The 20,466-nt window shown below is 38.0% G+C and overlaps 1 protein-coding gene across 2 annotated transcripts; it reads right to left on the bottom strand.

Moving 5' to 3' along the window:
- Nucleotides 1-7,748: 7,748 nt before the first annotated feature.
- On the bottom strand, nucleotides 7,749-16,688 carry LOC139968977 (uncharacterized). Of its 2 annotated transcripts, XM_071973633.1 has the most exons (5): nucleotides 16,185-16,688; nucleotides 15,633-15,723; nucleotides 14,201-14,542; nucleotides 13,343-13,648; nucleotides 7,749-12,913 (listed from the first exon to the last, which is right to left on the bottom strand). In XM_071973633.1, exons 3-5 carry the CDS (start codon nucleotides 14,538-14,540, stop codon nucleotides 12,189-12,191), a joined length of 1,371 nt encoding a protein of 456 aa, XP_071829734.1. In that variant the 5' UTR covers nucleotides 14,541-14,542; nucleotides 15,633-15,723; nucleotides 16,185-16,688; the 3' UTR covers nucleotides 7,749-12,188. The 2 variants fall into 2 exon arrangements, with proteins under 2 accessions (XP_071829734.1, XP_071829735.1); XM_071973634.1 differs by lacking the exons at nucleotides 15,633-15,723; nucleotides 16,185-16,688 and having other exon boundaries at nucleotides 14,201-15,229.
- Between the last annotated feature and the right edge of the window lie 3,778 nt (nucleotides 16,689-20,466).

The following is a 20,466-nucleotide window of genomic DNA, read 5'->3' as shown; positions in this document are numbered from 1 at the left end:
TTCTCCAAGCGATTGACTGGCATTACGTCATTGACTGCTGCTTCGACCTGCATGTTTTGTCATCGTCGTCAGATTCATCTGTTTCTAGCTCAAACATATAGGGTTGTGTGTCTCCCTGAGGTGGAAATTCGAAATCCTCATAACTCTCCTCTTCAGATTGTGGAATTTTATCCGATTCTGAGCCGTCTGTCTCAATTTCCCCCCTCCCTCTATATATCCCCTTGTTTCCCCCACTGTCACATCTCTTCTCCTAGCTCTCTTCGACCGTTTTTTCCACACCTTCCTGTCTTTGTCCTGCTGCAGTTTTTTTACCCTCTTCCCTAAATCCTTTCTTTGTCCCTTTACTCCTATACCTCTCTTCTTCCCCTGTTGGTTTCTCTTTTCTCTCCATCCTTTGTGTATACTAATCCTCTTACATCAATCTCTTTTGTGTTCACCCTGCTCATTTACCTGCCTGTATTCTGTGTTTGTATTTGTCCCATGTAGTTTATGTTACTAGTCATTCAGCCTCCGAAGAAGATACTGCTAGGATCGAAACGTCAGGCCCACTTACTTTTACACATACTTTTATTAGGGATAGTGGTTGTTGTAGCCTCGTAGATTTATAAGAAAAATTTGATTATATACCATGAAGGATTTTAAGAAACATTGTAGATTGAAAGTTTTAACATGATTCAGTCACAACACGTGAAGTACACGAAAGAAAAAATAAGACAGTGCACTATGGAAAAAGATTTGTTTTGACTGTATTTCTGCAATATAAAATGACAGTGATGACGCCATAACTGTATCAGAGTAGTCGCGAGAAGAACTATGCGATTAATCGACTACAAAATAAATAGTCGAATATCAGCACTACTGTAACTCTTCTTACTAATATGCATATTTCATACATTTCAAAGACTTTGAAAACATTTTACATTCTGCATGAATGTTAAAATATTAAGAGATGAACTGTAATATGAAAGTTTACTCCAAACCTTTGCACTGTCTCTACTTTTTGCACTTGAAATTTAAAATTCCTTCCAAAGCATCACAATGTTACTGTGGAATTGCCCTAATACTTACTTAAAATAGGTTAAAGTTAGACCACATGCCTAGGCTAACGATCGCCTGGGCCTAACTTACCATATTCTAGGGCAAATAGGGGACCTAAGTTAGGGCTTGGATTCTTAGACCTAGTAACTTACACTGTAGTCTAGTTTGTAAGCCTAAGTTCGGCCAACTCAGTTCTAATCCAATTTAAGATTTAAAGTGATCGAGTTGGCTAGTATTACTGGAACAAGTCTCTCTCGGATCAGACCGGAGTGTTATAATTTGCACTATATTTGGATAATAGTGTGGCATAGGTTAGGGCAGTGGCGAAGCTAGGGGTATTGGTCAGGGGGGCGAGAATGGTCTGTAGGGGCGCTCTCTACACTATCTAAGCGGAGGCGCCACCACAGGTTGGCGCGGAGCGTACAAACATTTTTTGAGTAAAGATACTCCCTAGATCGCCGGAAATGACCCTTTCCGGGTCTTGCTAATTTGCAGATAAACGAATACCCCGTACAGTTCTTGGAAATAGTTTCGTACAACGGAAGTGCCGATAAATTAAAGACCGCCAGATATTGCCAAGGGAACTATAAATTAAAATGTGGAACATACTGTGGTTACAAAAGGCATTTGCTCACAAAACATAGTTTGCCACCTGAACTAACAGTAACATTAAAACAATGTTCAAAATGAACTTGAACAATTGGAAGAAACTGAGCACCAAGACCTCACGTTTTTTTCCCAAGTTTTTTTCTCCCAAGACAAGTTATAATGTGGCAAGTAGCATTGCCTCAACAAGTACGGTATTGCATTGCTTATACATGCGATGCAATATTTCTCGGGTTAGGGTTAAACCTAGGGGTTAACCCTTATTATGGGGTTTTCCCGGTCCACAAGAAACGTCATTCATTGGGCTGTATCATGCATGATGACATTGCTCGACATATTCAACTGTGTACAAAACGGTCACCTTGAGAAATACTGTCACATGAGGATTGGCTGAACTGAGAGTGACAATGATGCATATTCATGCTGTGACATAGAAGATACAGATCTTGAAATTGACCAAAGTAATGACCCTACTGCAATTTTCATTGCGATATCAAAAGCCTCAAATATACCGTCATCACTTGTACAGATCATTATTTGTGAATCAGAAGTAGTGATATGCAATTTTGTTGATGTGGAAAACGGATAACAGACATTTTGGTGACGACAAACAGGGAACTACTTGGTAAAGAAGCTAAGGAGGAACTTAACAATTTGTTCAGAACTGTTAAACATCCTTTTTTTCAAAGTATTGGACAGCATATGCAGAAAACTGATTTTCAACAAAATGGCCTGGGAAAGGTTGCGGATGGCAGTATTCCACTTAGTTGTTAAAACTGAGCTGTCAAAGCTACCTATCTGTATTTGCTACTAGTAATAATGTAATGGTAATCTATTCCATCATGCTAAATTCTGATATCGCTTTTCATGTTCAGATTGAACAAGATTTTGGAGCACTGTTTCGTGGAAAAGAGAATAAATTCAACGAAAAGTGGGATAAGTTTGCAGATATCATCATAGCGTATTGAGAGAAATACAAATGGAGAGAATATCTGGAAATTGAGCATGTAGAGCTTGCTAAATTAACAGACGGTAGGTGTACATAAGAAGATAGGGACAGAAAAAAAGGTAAGGGTACATGTGTAAGTGGTGAGAATTTGATGTAATTAATGCGTTAAGAGTGCAGGGCCAATGTAATTATGAATTGATGTTATACGGGTATCTAAGTTGAACATTTTAAGTAGATGATGTCTTAGTATTTTGGTACCCATTCCATCAATGCTAATGAGTGGGTGGAACTTTTTAAACAGATTTAAGTTTGATTCATAAAATGTTGACATTTTTTTGGTACATAGTATTGGTGGTTAAGTTATGAATGTTCTTCCCTAGCCAAAAAATATAACCCATATAAAAAATATTAAAAAATAACCCATTTTATGTGCCAAGGAATTACAAACATCTTTGTTTTTTTTATCGGTTTCGATGATAATTGTTCAGTACCTTTGCATCCATGATGGCGTACGTGTGTATTTATGTGTGTGTGAGTGCGTTTGTGACGCCCAGCTTGTAAACACGTTGTAAACACGTGTATCAAGTAGGGAAAATCAGACCAATTTCATATTTAATGTGTAGAAGTATCACAATAAGTACAAGAAGCCTAATGTTTTGGTGGAGGTCAAAGGTCATTTGGGGTCACCAGGGGTCAAATTGGGATAACCTTTCAAACACGATATCCTAAGAAGGGAAGGTTGGACCAACTTCATACTTATTGTGTAGAAGTACCACATTGAGTACAAGAATCCTGTTGTTTCTGGTGGAGTTCAATAGGACTTGGGGTCACCAGGAGTCAAATTGTGAAAACCTTGTAAACACGATATCTCAAGGAGGGAAGCTTAAGCATACCAGATATGTAGTGTTTAGAAGTACCACATTGAGTAAAAGAAGCCTTTTGTTTATAGTGGCGGTAAAACGTAATCTGAAAACCTTGTAATCACGATATCTCAATACTGGAACCCTGGGCCGACCTTTAATTTAATGTGTAGAAGTACCACATTGAGTTAAAGAAGCCTATTGTTTTTGGTAAAGGTCATCAGAGGTCAAATCGTGAAACCCTTGTAAACATGTTCACCCTCAATATACATTACGTCAGATTCATGAAGAAAACTGCTCATGTTACATCATCGAAACCACAATGCATTTTTGCTTTCTGGTTGTTGTTTTAATTACATCCAAAATGTCCGTACGCATGCGTGGTATCTACATAGAGGAACCTAAAAGAATGATTTCATCGAGGCAAGGCCGCTTTTCTTAAATTCATGAGAAGCCTGTCCCGCTGACCTTTACCAAAACACAAAAGGTATTTACAAACATTCAACTTGATTGGTAGTGTGAACACAGTTAAGTTTAACAATAGGAACACGACAATCAAAATTATGTGGAAAGTCCCAACGCAAACACACACAACAAAGAGGAATCCTCTTGAAATATCGAAATTATAAACTAAGCACTCTGGTAATCATCCAAGCGTAAACTTGTGTATAGCCCGAACAAAATGAGGAACTTAACTTAGTTCAATAGGTAAACATTGCAAACAAGTTCCTTTATGTCTTTTCCCAATATAGTTTTTGTACCAACTGGGAACTTAAAACAAGTAGCTATATAATATCGTATCTCACAACAACTAAGAGTATTTTACTTGTCAATCTTTGATTTCCCTCCAACGTTTTCAATACCCTGATCTGCTCGCGGTTCCATATTCTAATCAATGGTTTTACAGCTTATAGAACACAAATTTAACGAACTTCTCAATGCATGAGTAGAAAGTTCACTTCAAATCAATACTCGAACTCGGGACCTTATGATTGAAAGGCACCGGCGTTAACCGCTGAGCTAACACTCCTAAATCGTCGTGAAAATATTCACAATAGTTTTAGAGTTATTGGTAATGAAGTAAAATTGATATATTGGTAGAACGAATGTCCGCAAATTGTCACGAACGTTACTCGGAAACAAGACTAACACTCACTACCTCTAAACTGACTTATGTATTACTGACCAGGAGGTAGGAAGCTTCCAAAAAGTGAGGGGGGGGGGCACAACATCAGAGGGCACTTTCTCATTCCACAACCACCACTCGTTATACTAAAAACCGATACACACCGGCCATATCACTTTAAAAAATATATGATGTGTTGGTATGCTATCAATACTATTATGGTGCACGTGACTTTATCAACCTACATCTGTACTTCTGTCCATCCATAATTTAGAACTTTCCAAACAACATCCTCCTGTGTTCATTCCTTGAACAAAAGGCTTTATCGACATCGGTTAAACTGAAGGACCAGTTGTAGTATAGAATAATATGCTAGTAGAAAGAGCTGCAGCATTGATTTTTTATTTATTAAGATAGTTTTTTGTTAACGGTGCTACAAAAAGATATGGGATGCCATTTAAAAATAGCATGTACATACTAAAAATGAATAATTAAAATATAATATTAATATTAACAAAGCCTTAAGATATCAAAAAGATAGTTCTTCATCAAAGGGGCACATTTTATTTGCCAGTATGGGCACATTTGCTATTTTAGAAAAAAGTGAGGGGGCACGTGCCCCCAGCCACCCCCAAGCCCGGCTCCTACCTTCTGTTACTGACTCACTCTGCCGTAAAAAAAACCTTACCATAATCTAAAGGTAGTGAACCATGACCTACTGTCATGAACATAAAACATCTCCAAATACATGCGTAACAATTGGAACAACAATTTAGAAGTGAGACCTTGTCGTGCAAATTGAAAGTACATATAGACATAAAATAATGAATAAAACAAAATGTGCCACTAGCGTAGCTACACCAACATATAATTTGAACAAAGCGGTTCCTCAAAGATCACGGAATCTCAAAGACTGATGACCACCACAAATGACCAGGGGAATGGGAACAGGGAGCGGTTCACATGAAGCAAAAAGTGCCCTTTCAATAAGTTAGACCTGTCCTGATGCAAAATGGTATCCCATTTCTATGTTTGTAATTCAAGGATGCCGCTTTATTGACAAGAACATCGTTTTGGCAAAATACATTGAAATAATGGCATTTGTGATGTGAAATGAATAGAGGGTACATTTGGTCGGAAAGTCACAGGTCACTCAGCCCTTTGAAGTTTGTGCTCCTCCTCCTCCTCCAGAATAAACTCTCATTCGACGCCCCGGCAGGGGAACGCATGACCATATGCCTTGCTTGTGAAGCTATTTGCTTGCCTATAGAAATCTTAAACGTAAAGATCCCGTGCTATTACAATGGTCACTCAAATAAGGGACGTTTTGGTCTGCAAGTTGAAGTGATATGAAAACGCCAAGAACAGAAAATACCAGGGAAATAATTACACCTTTCGAGTTGACTAATACTGACTCTGTGGTGCGACTTATATCTTTCCAAAATGCTGCATTCGATGAAGTTTTCATCTTTAATATAACTTTGTAGAAGTTTTGGCCAAGATGGTCATGGTCACATCTAATCCACCTAATGATAAGATATACAGTATAAAGCTTGTGGAAATGTCAAAGCAAGTCACATAATGCAGATGGCTTTGAGTCACCATAGCTTTTGGGTTTTGTGTAACATATGAACTACTTAATAAATATAGCCAAGTTATGTAAGTTGAAATAACCAGAAGGAGAACTGGAAACATCACAATGAAGTATCCGTTACTGAATTGTCTGAACACATTAAGGTCGATGAAACTATTGTTGATTACTCCTCTACATCTGCCAATTTCACCTTCGTGATCAAATGATATAGAAGATGAGAAGAGAAAGCACTCTCTGAAAATAGACGCGAATCAGAAAAATGGTATAAACGAATAATTCCCAAGAGAGCATCATGATAATTGCCCCGGATATGGTCATGATCACGTGAATATTGCGTGGACAACCGCTGAGGAAAAGGAATACGCTTGCGCGATAATGTGATTTAACCATAGGCCACAACGCATAGACTACAAGGAAGGAAATTGCTGGCAGTCCTGTAGAAAACGAGAAAAAAAATACAACAGTCTGTGGAAAACGTGTCAGAACGAAAGCATCGTATACGATAAAAATGTTTCCTGCCGTACTGCAATGTTAAATCTGTTTTCCTGACTACTAACCTATGAATATTTTCATACCATATCCGTATAAGAAATATATGTATTTAACAAAACAAATAAAATTCTAATTTTTATCGAAATTTTAAACTAAGAAGCACCCTGGTAATCATCATAATGGTGCTATAACTGTATGTCTTTCCAAACAAATTAACATTCCAAAAACTAATGCAATATCGATCTGTCATGACTCTTTGGAATCAAAACATGAATCGAAAAGTGAATCTAACATTATAGTTTTTCATCACAATTTACCTTTCCTTGGTAAGTTCAAAATCTGAAATCGTTTAACCAGATAACGTATGTTCCATGTTGTAGCCCAAGACAGGAAAGGTACATCATACCAAACATATGTATGTAGCTTGGAACACCAAGCCACAACCAAATAGGAGGAAAGGAGAGCAAACAAACATAGCTTGGTTAACAAATGAAGTATTTGTTCTGAGTGGGACCACATCTTGGATAAGCAGAATCCAAAATCGTACAAAATGGCTGACGAGTTCGTCAGCAGCATTATGATTGACAGAAAATTGCTTCCCTGATGATTCCATGGTTTGACACCTGCAAGAAAAAAAATCATATACTTGCAGCTGATAAATTCTGAATATGAGTGCATGGAATGAACATCTACAAAAAACAGCCAATCCAATACACTATCAGCTTTTCCCAACCATAATATGATAGATATCATAATGAAAAGTTTTGTTGAGGAAAAATCGTAATCTCTTGTGTGTTTTCATGGTTCCTCGATGCACATGAATAACATACTTCAATACTTGTACCAGTTGATTCTTCTTTTTTAATATTTTTATTATAATACTTAAGCAGAGTATCGCAAAAAACTGTATCGACGATGTCTGCATTAAATACATATTACACATGTCATTATTCGAATTAACAATGAACTCTACAAAACAAGACACGAAACCGAGAAGTATAAACGATTCCTTCTACCGGATGCTGTATGAAATCAATTATTACCTTAATATGACATTTCTATGATGATATATTTAGTGAGGTGGCTTAGCAACAATTTTGGGGCTTAACGTTACCGGCCGGACAAAAGTACCAAATTTGGCATGGAGTTTCTTTTCGACCTATCTATCGATTTTATCCGTGGAACCCACTTTATCGGTTCCGATTTTCCAAGATGGCGGCCAAAATCCAAGATGGCCGCCAGAAAAAAGGAAATGTCATATATCTGGCTGTAAAAATCGAAGATGAACAAATGAGAGGTCAATTCAGGTGTTTCCGGGGTCACTGAAACAGATGATGATCATGGCATGTTGCTTGAGTAACCCACTTCCAAGATGGCGGCCAAAATCCAAGATGGCCGCCAGAAAAAAAGGAAATGTCATATATCTGGCTGTAAAAATCGGAGATGATCAAATGAGGGGTCAATTAAGGTGTTTCCGAGCTCACTGAAACAGATGATGGTCATGGTATGTTGTTTGGGCCACCCACTTCCAAGATGGCGGATAGAATCCAAGATGGCCCCCTGGAAAAAAAGGAAATTTCATATATTCAATCCCCAGACCCCCTGTGCCCTTTTCTGATCGGGACCATCAAACCTTCCGTCCTCAAACGTGTAAATGAAACCGGGCTAGCACCCTGACTATATGTTATGGCTGGTATTCTTATTGTGTCACTTTGGCTCAGGAAGTCACTTAGGACTTATTGGGGAACTTTGAGGTGTGATCGACCGTGGATAGACACTGTTGCAAAGCCCGTTATTGTATGGGAGTTACGAGTGTCATGTAAGACTGATTACATTGAGTCAACTATATAATAGCGTAACTTGAGGGGAAAACAGACCAGATGTGAGTAACGACTCATTGAGGGATTTTGTACGATTGTGCACCCTTCATAAACACAACGTCATTTGTGCGAACAACACACGCTAAGTCAGGTCACTAGTCATCTGAGGTATTTAGGTCGTTCTTTTCGAACCTGTACTCCAGGGCTGCTATTAGCGAGGATCTCCAGGAAGACTTGTTGTCTGGTATAGACAAGGCCCCCCCCCCCCTCATAGTAAAACGATAGCTTGGGTTCGAATCTCTCCGTTGGTGAGCTCTGGACAGCGGTAGCAGCGATGAAGAAGGGAAAGTCCCCGGTCCCGATGGCCTCACTGCTGAGTTCTATAGGACCTTCTGGGAGGTTCTCGGTGGGGACTTCAGAGACGTGTTCGCCACCGCTTTCCAGTTCAATTACATGAGCCAAACACAGAGGGCTGGAAATATTGTTCTCCTCCCAAAGGAGGTCTTCGTGGGAACTTGTAGTATCGAGTTCACATGTTTTCAGTTCATCGACATACGCTAAACATTGGCTAAAAACAACATTAATCCAAATTTGAATGTTGTTTTGACCCCGGACAAACCAAATAATATATATTTCGTAAAGAAATATACTCTAAACACTAAAACTTACTTTACTTGCAGAGACATCCTTTTTTATAGGGAGTAATAAGTTTACAAATATCTTGATTGAGCTAACAAGCCAATTAAATTTTCTCTTTTGCGTGACCCATAAGTGTTAAGTTTGGATACTATCCAAACTATTTAAGAGATCTGTGCATGTTACAGCCTTTGTCTGCTCCATGTTAGACCTAAATACAAAATAGATTTTTCATTTAATTTCGAACACAACCTACAGTTATTAGCGGGCTGTGTATAACAAAACAAAATAACCATCACCGTAAGATTTCAAAGACTGAGGCTCAATGAGATTTTTTCTGTGGTTGCCTGCATGGGTTTCCACAAAGCTGGATCAAGCAAGGCGTGCAATTCACGTGAATTAAGCTGATATTTGGTGGCTCACTTACAAAGCTATCGACATGTTTGTTTGGTTACTCCATAAATAATATGATAATACACACAAAAATAAACTTGAATGATAATGTAGCATATAGTTAAAGAACCGGCATGTACCTGTAACCAACGATCACGATACAGTTGATCAAGTGAAGCGGAGTCCAACATCTGCAATGAGTCGCTCTACCTTTGGGAGGATATAACTACAAGTAAATCTAAATGAGTTCAAACACAATATTCTCATGGTAATCCTCAGGGTAAATACTATTTATTTACCATGAAGTAAAATATGTATTACAAGTGTGAATACTTACATATATGATTAATTAATTATTAACAGTTATTCAAATTTAACGAACGTTTAAGCTCTACTAATACTACTAAATCAGCTAGTGTAGAAGCGAGCCCATCTCAATCGTGCATAATGGTCCCTCTGTCTGTGAGTACATCTAAGGGCAAGACGTAGATCTTTTCCGTTCCCTCGGACCACATGACCATGAGTGGGGGTTGCCGGCGTCTAACAGATTCTCATAAGGACGTCGTTTAGCGCGAACATTGGCCAATCCCTCAGGAAGGTGTTATATATATATATATATATATATCAGTAACCATAATACTATATGGAAATTAATGTATTTAATATCTATAGTCTTCTATCTTGTTTCTAATGCAGATGAATAGCAGCTTGGAATGTCTTGGTGAATGGTCACCTTACATTACTAACATTGCCAACGCATAATAATTACAATACAATATCTACAAAGAGCAAGGGCTTAACAATTTCCTGCAATAATTCATCTAACTAATAAGCAAAAATAAAATTAGTATGAAATATGAAATAATACATACAAAGTCCAATTTGACATGGCTGCGTGGACTCTCCTACCTAATGCATGTAAAAGTACACAATACTAATAACTAGAGGGTGACAAAACTAACCAAATACCATATATCAGATTCAATCTGATCACCTCATACAAAGTGAAACATTGTGCATTTTACCATACCATGACAATAAGTGTATAACTATCAAATATATATAAATAATAAATGTGAACCTTCAGAAACATATGCAATAATATACAACTGGTCGTTAAACATACAATAACTTGCATATGTTGCTCACATAACATAGTGTTCAACAATCCCTGGTCGGCATAGCTGCAGTACTAATCTAGGAACGTCGCAAAAGTTCTGATTACCTTAGTTCCACTACAGATATACCCTCACTGGGTGAAAACAATTAAATCGAGCTAACACACATTCGCAGTCTCATCATGTTGAACTTATTGGAACGTCTCAAAGTAACGATATATACTAACGGGGAAATGCCTCATTTAGTAATTATAACAACAAGTAGTACACTAACCACTTTAACCCATACTCAAGTAGTGACTTAGACCACAGGTTGCCGTGGCAACTAACACATTTTGTTAGGCTGCGCGACACCTAAGCATCCCCTAAGACTAACATATGCAGTAGGCTACAAAGCAGAGACTATATCACCTGACCTATCTGCTATATCTGGTCAGATGGAGTGTGTACTAATTAAGAGTAACTAATAGGGATAAAGACAGCTAATCATTGCTAATGTTCTAACAAAACAACTTCAATAGTGCCTCGGTCCACAAAAATACACATTACATCAATATGTCTACTAACATATTGCTACAACTCTTTCAACATTAACGTTCACAGAAAGTTCGGCTATAATATGATCATCATGGATGGCAACTAGTAAAAGTGTATCATTGCATCATGGGATCTAAACATAACTCGAATAGGCGACACTTAGTACCAACTAAATAATACACACATAAGATGATGATGGTTGAGGGCATTGTTAGTGCCATAATCAACCCTATCAACCCATACTACTACACAACAGTTAAAATGACACATGATTTACACAGATCCCAATAAAAATGAATACACCTGTAGACCACTTATAGCCGTTACAGGTAAATAACGCTAAAATATTAAATACATTCTGTTTACATTCTGACATCACAGGAGATCAAAATAATAAATACTAAACTACACTTAATAAGGGCTGTTATATTCCGTGTACACATTGCCAACCCAGAACTAGCAAGTATACGTTCACAAGTGATATACACGAGGTATGCACCATGATAGTGAATAGGCTCCCGAGGGATCTTGTAAAAATTCAAAGATGAACTCATAAATTTCTAATAGTCTTCTAAAACTATAAACTTTACTATTGGGAAGTATTGAGGGTGCTACAATGATATCCTCATGACATAACATTATCTTGTAAGGTACGATGCCTGCAGTGATAATTTACGGGAGTTTAACAACCCTTATGTCACTCACATGCAGCAGGAGGCCACCTCGTCAAAAGAAAACTTGTGTACGTCATGTAGGTCTACATACGGATGGGAGTCATATGGATGTCTGAATTTTACACTGAGATTAAAAGTACACCTACATATGTAATCATATGTTCGCTGTTTTCAACGCATTTTAAATATAATTACAATGAAAAGTACAAAAACTGTAACAAAAAATTGAAAAGGATTGACAAGTAACAGTATCGCACAATTTCCTAACATTCCGTTCACAGTATTCTTTGAAACAGAAAGATAATTTTAACGCGATTTACATAGAGTGCCCTTTCCGTTCAATAATCAACAAACAAGTTTGAGGTCTTGGTCTTGAAACTGAAGTGCCATGTAACTACCAAGAATAGAGAATATTATAGACATTCGAATACTGTTAGATACTTTTGACACTACAACAATCTGATGGATAATTTCCTTCCAAAATTTCTCATAACGCTCAGATTGTAGATGCAAAACATTGGAGTTAAAGTTAGCTTCAACAGCGTTTACATCTAACCCTCCGGTTGCGATCAATATCAAAGACACTCCCATTGCAATTACGTTCCATCCCAAGTATTGTAATTGCTTCTCATGATTCCTGTTTTCAGTATTACCTGACCAATCATCACTTTGCATATACTGCCATGTGACGGTTGTTGCTATGCCCAAAATAAGCGCCGGAAACATTACCATAACATGAATGTTACAACATTTGCGAAAGCAATTGAATTCGGCATAGACATTGTGAATGGTATCTCGACAGAGGTCAATCTCTCCCTGGAATTCGTTGAGGTAAAGGAGAAGATGACGAAATTGTCGGTGAAATGAAAGACGGATAAAGTAGATAAGGTATATAAATAGACCCCACGTGACCATCATAACGAAAACAAAAACGCAAACGAACATTTTGAAAGCCTGGTTGGAGTTGAAGGTCGACTGACACCCAACTATCAGTAAGAGGTATGATCGATACAGGGATAAAAGGCCAGGCCAGACGATACAAAGGAAGAGAAACTTTTTTCCTGGAAGACCTGTTAATAAATGAAATTTAGAAAGAGCGAATTATGTTAATTAAGCATTCAGAAAGTATCAGGACAAATCAACAAGAATATCAGTAGAAGAACAGTGAATATGTGGATTGTAGAAAATTCGTCATAATGACATTACAGATCACTTACTGTGATTCATTCTTGGAGTAAGTGAAAAATTGACAGTCAAAATACGTTTCATTGAATGTTCGTTATGTCGAGTTAGGGAGAGCATTTTGAGAGATGGAGTTTTCAACAAACAGTGTGGAAGATTGTTTTCGTCTTTAAGATATGTCTTATGTAACTGAATTGTCCAACAAGGAAACCTTAAATTAATGGATTGTTAACTTAAGGGTTTGTTAATAGAAGAAATCATCTTACATTGATAGCAATGATAATGTTATTTCTAAAGGACACATTAAGAACTCTCACCTGCATGCTTCCAGTCCACATACTGTGCTCGCGTAACTATAAAACGAATGTTGAAAGTTCTAGACCACAAAAGACAAGGGATTCTCCCTTGAATGTAATCGTTCAGCTTGGAACAGCATGCCATGAAAGGGTACGATGACAACACAAGAATAAAGGAAAATTTATTAAGCAAGTGTAGAATTTGACCAGAATCAGCCCATGCCATCGTTAAGACAAATCCCAAGTAACATATATTCACGCTGAGAAGTATCAACAACATCACGGAGGACATGACACCGCTCATGCAATGGCACCAGGGTTGAGCACCTGTAAATCACAAAGCAGTAAAAGATTTGACAAACAAAATCAGTTATAAGCTGTTTTTTTTTAAATTTGCTCTTACTTTTCCCATGTTTTAGTAATAAAAAGGATAAAATTCTCAGTACTTGTTCAAATTTAAACTTCGACCTCTGAGCTTCCTGCACTAAAAGCACAGTGAAAATGACACCGTTCTATGCAAGTTTCATATCGATATTCATTATATTTATTGAGTTTTCTGTCGTTAAAAATTTTGACCTGAATAAAATTCGACAGATTTGTTAACGAGTCCGTAGATTCTACAAACTTCAATCAAAATTCGCAAGCCACACCCAACAGATCATGCGCCAATCAAATCTCTCTGTTTTGTTTACGACCGCTAGGCCTAGGACTACTTTCACTTTCGCGGCTAGCCTGTCTTAGGTCCCTTCTCTTGTATAGTATCTTTATCTCGGTCTTAACGATGTAGCTTGCGAAATTGTGTCATTTCCTTCCATTGCAATGAATAAATAAATTATTTAATTAAATCCAGCATAGTGCTTATAATCCCATGCAATTTACCAATATCTATCTCGTTGTATTTTACCGTTCGGCGATGAAAATCCCACCAGAGTGTATCACAAACGGAACATGTCTCGTTCTGTTGTTGGCGAATTAAGAATGTTTGATACGTTGACGACTCAGTTAGCGGCGTGGTTGAATTAATGGACTCTTCACCTAGGGGTAAAGATTCTACCTGGCGCAATCGACATTTCAAGCACTTCCTTTTATATTGTACGGCATTCGGATGAGGAAGCCAAAGAAACTGTAGAATCATCCAAAACGAAACGGACCATTTCTTCCTTCCAGAAATCGTTAAACTACTTTCCTGGGTCTGAGAAATCAAATCTTTACCGTCCATGGCTATAAAAAAATTGAAATATTAAGTCAATTGAATGTACCTAATTTTAATATATCTATCGAACGTAACATATTTATTTGATATACTGGTATAGCGAGGAAAGGAACGGGATGATATCGAAGTTTGTTTGGTAACCATGGTCAGCCAGCAAAGACCCCTATAGCTTAAACATAACCCTATTTTCTGGCTACAATGCGTCGAGAATAATAGTAACAGAAAGCAATAGTTTTAGTAAAAGTTTAAGTAAATTGGCTAGATAATAGGAGATGAGGAAGGGGGGGGGGGGGGGAGATACTAAGCCAAAATATCCTGGATGGTGTCGTGATGGTTTAGTGTTTCGATTGGTAACTCCTCGCTCCTCCCCCACCCCTCCCCTCAAATACACGCGCACACACACATTTCCTCTCGCTAAGTAATTCACGTTGACGAGGAATGGAAAATATTGTGCTTCATTGTGCTGGGGGAAAAGAGGGGTTAACTACCAAGCCGAACATAACGCAAGGAGAAGAGAGTGTTTGTGTCATTTTACTATGTAAATAAACAAATAAAAAGCAAACAAGTTCACCAAGCCTCTACTCACACATAGATGCATACATTTACCTAAATCTAGAATCATTGTTTCATTTGCAAATCTATTTTAATATTTCGATGTTCATGGATGAGTTTTTGGTGAATGGTGAACCGGTGCTGTGGCCGAGTGATTCCAGGCTGTGGTATTTGAAGCAATGAGGTTAGCAACCGGGACATTCGGGGTTCGATCCCCGACCAGGTTATAGTAATATAGGTTTAACATCCCAAGAGCAATCTCCGGTTTTCCCATCTAAAATGACTTTCTCAATTGAAAAGATTCCAAAATATTGAATTGGAAGCCACCCGACGTGAAAGTTGTAATCCGTAAGCCCTTGTGGACTTCCCCCACATTCGTGGTCACTTAAGCGTCGGAAACAAAACTGCCTGATAATGATTTCTTCTTAATTGAGAGATAATTGTTTACACATAGTACCATATCTTTCTTCCAACAGTATAATATGTTCTCATCATAAATGAGCGATTTAACGAAATTCATGGCTTTAATCTAAACACACAACTCACCTGATACAATAATAGCCAGGCACGAGCAAGTACTCTCAAAGTGTATTGAAGAATCACCGAGATGGTGTAGTATGCACGTCTGTATGGCTGTCTGCAATCAAGGGGAAACTATCGATTATTTTTCAGTTTTCGTTTACCGTTTTAATCGCTGTAGTAAGAGACATCAATACGGAATTGGATATAACCAGTGCACGATTCAACTAAACGGAAGATTTATGTGAAGGTACGTTTTCCTATTACATCTCTATACAAACAATTGAAAAAAACGGTTGCAACTCCAAAAAGGAATCAAGGTGAGATTATGACGCGTATAACAAAGGTTATTATACTTGGTTGACTAAAGAAATCTTACGATATACTAAAAGGGAATTTATATCTAGTTACAGAGCTGTTGACAATTGACATATTAATCTAAGAGACTGACTTCAGTCAGCTTGCGGATTTGATGAACCAATTATGGCTTCTTCGCGAGTTCCTGCTTGCAGGAGGATCTAAAATACATACATACATATACACGCATATACATCGTAACGGCATGGATGCTATTCTCACCTGAAGATGTTATTTTTGTTTAGAATCAAATAAAGGGTCCTTCTGTACACCGAAATAAGGTCACGCATCTGAGTGATAGGAAGACACGGCTGAGTAACCACATCCTATTGGACATATCAGTGCGTGACGGTATAGGTATAGGCAATGTTCCGCTTGCGAGAACCGTTTTCAAAACTGCATTCATGCGAAGAGAGAAACTTTAACGTTTTAAAAGAAATGTTTTATCAACTGACAATACATTAGTCATCTGAAACAATGATTGATGTACTTAGGTTACAACGAGAGACTGTAGAAATGTTAAATACATACGAATCAAGGCAATATGGTCCCCGGTTCGAGTCACTCCCAGATTAATGTATGTCGTCCAGTTACAGAGTTATTGCCAATTAACAATTCATAATCATGGACGTTAAGTATGAATGTAAGAGACTGACTTCGGTCTACTTGTGGCTTTGATAAGCAATGAGGCTTCTTCGCGAGTTCTTGCTTGCAGGAGGATCTAAATTACATGGTGTAGCGAAAATTTATATTCACTATGTTCGTTTATTATTTCTATGTTTTTATCATTATCTTATACCGGAATAAGCCGGTGAACTTCTTAGGGAAAGTTTATTGACCTCCATATTTGCATATAGTCGTGCGAGAGGCTTCTAACCAATCACTGAACAGCTGATTGCATCACCCGTTGCTTCCTGTGTATTGTTATAACGTTGGAAATTCCATGGAAAATTACCGTACATACCTGTATTGATTTTACACATGTGTTAGGGAGTCGAACGAAAGAACGCAAGCGGTTAAGACGTATACATGTAAGTTGTCGGAATTATAGGTAAATTGGGCCTTATATAAGTTTAATTACTTGAACAGGGACACGTTTAGCTGTAAAATTAATGACCTATTGCTTACAAATTGTTGCAATGATCCGTAAATTAGTTTAGGACACGAAACGGTTGTTTATTCAGAGTAAACTTAGTTGGAGAATTTAACGAAGGGCTAGGTTCGATAGGCTGGTTAATATACTGCAACGTTAGGTACTGTGTTCGAAGCAGCGCTTTGTCGTAACGTAGCGAGCTAAGAAATGTGTTATTAAGTAATTATTTGTGTATCAAGTAATTTGGGTCAGAATATATGTAGGGAACAAAGTGTTAATTAAGAAAATAAGGAACGATATGTTGACCCGTTATTGTGTTATAGGCCACTGAGAGTCACGTAGCCACTGAACGCAAGTGGGGTATATAGTAAACAAGTTCATGATGATACATGTTGGTTGTCAATTTTAAAACGATCGTTATCCATGATTTGGTAGTTATTTGTCTGTTAGATTTTGGGAAAGACTGTTAATTTACGATCTAGCGAACTTGGAATACTTTTAATCAAATTCCTTACATTATATACCACGTGAAAGGACGTCTCTCTGGCGATTGATTTACTCGCCAAATACCTTCTCAATAGTTAGCCAGCCATATACTCAATTATATTTTCTCATCGTTTACCTACTCATGAGAAATCTACTCACTGGTCATCTACTCGTGAGATAACTACTCAAATATATTTTCACATCGTTTACCTACTCATGAGAAATCTACTCACTGGTCATCTACTCGTGAGATAACTACTCAAATATATTTTCTCATCGTTTACCTACTCATGAGATAACTACTCAAATTATGATTTCTCACTTATGAGAAATCTACTCCTGAGACGTTTGCTCAGTTGTCTTCTCAATGTTTAGCTGCATACTAGAAACCTGCTCATAGGATACTTTCTCAAGAGCAACTGTGGGTATACGAACTGGGGAGAACACTGCTTATTGTTATCTAGTATACTCTACTTACTCGCGAGTAGCTGTGCCGGTGAGACACTTTCTCAGATACCAGTGAATGTATTTACTCAGGTATACGTTATTATTACATGCTCATCATAGGTCATTGCTAGTTTCCAGGCTCAGTGTTACTCTTGAGCAATTACTCAAGTTTGAAACCGTTTTATACACTGACACACTGTAAATCCGTCTTGCTGTTCTTCGACTCACCAATTAAGAATAATCATTTGTAAAAATTTGAGAAATAAAGTGATTTTCAAGAAACAACACAGAAAGTTCTCTTCATCATTTTGGGTTGACTGTGCTTGTATGCAGTGGACCGAGGTCAACGTTACAATATGATGATGTCCTACCAACGCATGATTTCTATACAAGAAAACATGAGGCCCACAGATCAATTTTTGTTGGTCTACCTGGTTGCATAAGTATCATCTCTGTCGGGTGCGATGGATTCTTTGTTGTGCATTGTTGAACTATTGATGTTGCAAGCTCGGATCCCTGATGGTGGTTTGATGTTGAAGTGGACGTGTTGTTTGTTTGCAAGGGCGTCTATCATCTAGATAGAAGGTAGAGCTGGGGAATGGGAGGGGGGGGGGGTGGTAAACGTGTGATATTGCCCAACCAATGAATACTAGTGGATGTATAAAAATATAATTATAATTCAATAGTCGTATTTAAAAGAAAATCGCCAAAACAAAGACCAACACGAGGCCGGTCGGGTTGCGTTCCAAAATGTTCGAATCAACCCTCGGGGCCCCTGAGTACTGTGGACCCCTGAGTACTGGAAACCCCTGAGTACCGGTGGGGGCCCCGACTCAATGAACCTCCTATTGCTCCGAATATTGGGGTAGAAAACAGAAATTTGAATAAGTCTAATTGCACACAAAGCATCCGTGTAACATACAATATTTGGCGAGCGGCTTGTCTCTTTATAGTCTACTTCACGTTTTTAATTTATAGGTCCTTCTCTTCTCCGCCAAGTTTTCTGTAATATACTGGGCTGAATGAATTCACAAGGAAAGGAAACGCGATGGCCATCAATGGAGTAGCAAGGAGAAGCATGGCCCCGGTGCAGCAATAGTAATGGCTCCAAAGGGTGTCAACATTACGCCAAAGCTAAACCATGGTTAACCGGGCTGGGTATATGCTAATAGTGATATTTGGCATCTCCAGATATATGCCTGGATATGGCACCCTCATGTTTTTCTTTATTGAGTTTGAATTCTAAATCGGTGGGTACCGGGAGAGATGTTTAAGAGACAGAGCAGTATTTAATTAATTAATTAGTAAAAATATTAATGAAATCATCAGGTATTCAAAACTTCCCATAGTCCGTAGACCGGCTTCGGCGGATGGGTGGCTGCTTAGTTTTGTACCTGTGACTGAGTAACTCGAAGGACAGGCCCTCGTGCGGGCAGACCGACATTGTCACGCCACTAGCGGTCATCCGTATACCTGATCAACTCTATTCAGAAAGGAGTGCGATATGTAGTTTTGTACAATATTCAAGATACAAACTTCGGCTGAGCAAAATTTTGGAAAGAACTAAGTCAAGGCAGCAGAAATCTGATCGTGTCCACCTGATACTTTTAAAGCTGACAATGTACAACAAATTATAACGTTTTTGAGGCAGGCCAAGCCGTATTTATGGAATGAATGCGCCGCATGAGGTATGAAAGATATATAACAAATTATTAAAGATCAATACACCAGAAAAATTTCACTTCACGACCGGTTTCGTCCTTCTTGGACTCATCATGCGAACGTAGGAATCGAATCGCTGACCACAAGTTCTATGACAAATAATCCAAATGTTTATTTTCGTCCTCTTTTCACAGAAACATCGTTGATTTTGGTTTCTCGACTGGTATATATCCAGTCCATGATAAGCTCATTGATTAGTATACTGTACGATATTTTAGTTTACAAACATCACTCCCAGGCGATGTTGCTATAAGGAACATAACCGATCGCATGGACATTTTCATTGGCAGTTTTCTTGCCGTTATAAGTTGTTATATGATTTCGAGCTGGGTGTTTTAAGTGAAAATTTAAACTGTGAAGAGACCAATTCACGACAGACAGTGTGCTTTTAATACTTTGTTTTACGGTAAATACTGTCTTATGTCCGTATCGATCTGTACCTAGTATATTTGAAACCGGAGCAAATTTATTATTGGCTAGAATGGGATTTGAATCAGCGACCTCAGATTTAAATGTGCTCTGAATAGTGAGCTATCCAGCCGACGTACGTGTCGTGGATGGAAAAAAATGCTTTACTAGTAACAGATCTTTGTTAATTGTAATTTTCAAGAAGAAAATTAGGATTTTTCTTATCATCTCATGTCGCATTTATTGTGTTCCTGCACGGAACTTAAATGGTGTCTTATACTTCCAATATCATGTATACTAATATACACATATCGGATATGCGGCAAGAGCGTTGAAAATTTGCCCGCG

Source organism: Apostichopus japonicus, chromosome 6 (assembly GCF_037975245.1).
Source record: "Apostichopus japonicus isolate 1M-3 chromosome 6, ASM3797524v1, whole genome shotgun sequence".
Taxonomy (NCBI): domain Eukaryota; kingdom Metazoa; phylum Echinodermata; class Holothuroidea; order Aspidochirotida; family Stichopodidae; genus Apostichopus; species Apostichopus japonicus.
The sequence above is the reverse complement of the archived record's forward strand: the minus strand, read 5'-3'. Positions and strand labels throughout refer to the sequence as shown.

Bases quoted from the DNA above. Each gene is read 5' to 3' on its own strand.
- LOC139968977 (XM_071973633.1), bottom strand. From the start codon at position 14,540: ATGGACGGTAAAGATTTGATTTCTCAGACCCAGGAAAGTAGTTTAACG. The intron at 13,649-14,200 runs GTAAATTGCATG...TGTGATTTACAG, and splicing joins ATACAACGAGATAGATATTG to GTGCTCAACCCTGGTGCCAT. The intron at 12,914-13,342 runs GTGAGAGTTCTT...ATTTATTAACAG, and splicing joins TGTGGACTGGAAGCATGCAG to GTCTTCCAGGAAAAAAGTTT.